Here is a 1,380-nt window from a genome sequence, read left to right as displayed (position 1 = left end):
TATTTTATCTATAAATTTGATATAATAATAAAAGTAATATTATTATGCTCAGTTAAATAATATTATTATATCTTAACTATATAATAAGGTAATTAAGTTACATTATTTAATTAAATTTAAAAAATTAACTAAAAAATTGGTTAGGTGTTAATTTTTTCTTTAAATTTGTTGAAATAATTGTGTGCGCTTATGTTTCTATGTATACTTTCCAAATTCACTTAGTATTGAGTAATGCCCACGTGTTCACTGATTAATCATTGATCCACATACATATGTACAAACCATAAATTAAGGGCGCAATTATGACATAACCTCACTTTATAAAAAAAATATTGGTTATTGAGTGTGTAATTGTATGTGAAAGCAAATACTTTTATACTCACTTTGTGGCAGATGCATTTCATGTGAATTGTAATGACATACGTTAGTTAGATAATCACCAAACCAGGGCAGTCAAATTTGAAATACAATACAGTTATAATATTTACAAAGTTGGCGTGACTTGTGAAAACTATTTATTTACTTGTATTTGAACTGCAAATACAATTTTCGATTTACATTTTACGAATTATATCTTACATACATATATTATGTATATAGCCTACGTTATATAATATTTGATTACAATGTGTCTGTTTATAGAGCAAGTGAGATTATGCGACTTTGTAAACAAAATTTTATTGCAAAATTAATATAAGAAATTTCTTCAAACACATAAATTTTACTCATTTAAGCTAGTTAGTTGACTTTTTAAATCTAACTTGAAATATTTCAAGCGCTTTAATCAACTCACCAAACAATTTTCTTTATACCAATCGAACCACTTGTTCATTCACAAGCATATTATAGTTCTTTGTTCTTATTGCTATTATTCATCCGCCGTTTTCTCCACAAATTAATCAGTTTAATTCTACTTTGTTCATTGTAGCATTCCACCGTTGCACTTGTACAGCATCGCTCGACTTGCACAGCTATCAACGCGGCAACGCTGCCCACAGCTGGTTTTATGAGGCCCGTCTGCAACGGCAGCTATTGTCTGTTGAAGCCCAGGGTGAACAATTCGTATTTAAACAAGCGTAAAAGTAGCTCGAAGAAACGGGTGTCCACGGTAGCATCATCAAAACGTGACGAAGAAAGGTGAGTAAACTCCGAAGAAAGCACAGATAAATGAAAATTTTCGTTTTTTTTATTGTGACTTGAATACAAAATTACAAATATCTATTTATTTAATAAGAAAGTTCAGTTATAAATACATATACATACATATATACCACTCATGTATAAAGTATAACAACACTAGTGACAGGCTGTAAATTACAAATATAACCATCAAGTCGTTTCCAAATAATTCTTCACTAAATTCATAAATTTTCAAATTCA

General features: G+C 29.1%; 1 protein-coding gene across 1 annotated transcript in view; it reads left to right on the top strand.

Moving 5' to 3' along the window:
- LOC108972390 (sarcoplasmic calcium-binding protein) overlaps positions 1 to 1,380 on the top strand; it is a 14,515-nt gene that overhangs the window by 7,926 nt on the left and 5,209 nt on the right. Inside the window, exon 2 of the mRNA XM_018938945.1 lies at positions 929 to 1,137. Within this exon, the coding sequence (XP_018794490.1) occupies positions 929 to 1,137 (209 nt within the window). The remainder of the gene's footprint in view (positions 1 to 928; positions 1,138 to 1,380) is intronic.

This window comes from Bactrocera latifrons, unplaced genomic scaffold (genome assembly GCF_001853355.1).
Source record: "Bactrocera latifrons isolate USDA-ARS-PBARC rearing strain unplaced genomic scaffold, ASM185335v1 scaffold_4, whole genome shotgun sequence".
NCBI classification, from domain to species: Eukaryota; Metazoa; Arthropoda; class Insecta; order Diptera; family Tephritidae; genus Bactrocera; species Bactrocera latifrons.
The sequence above is the reverse complement of the archived record's forward strand: the minus strand, read 5'-3'. Positions and strand labels throughout refer to the sequence as shown.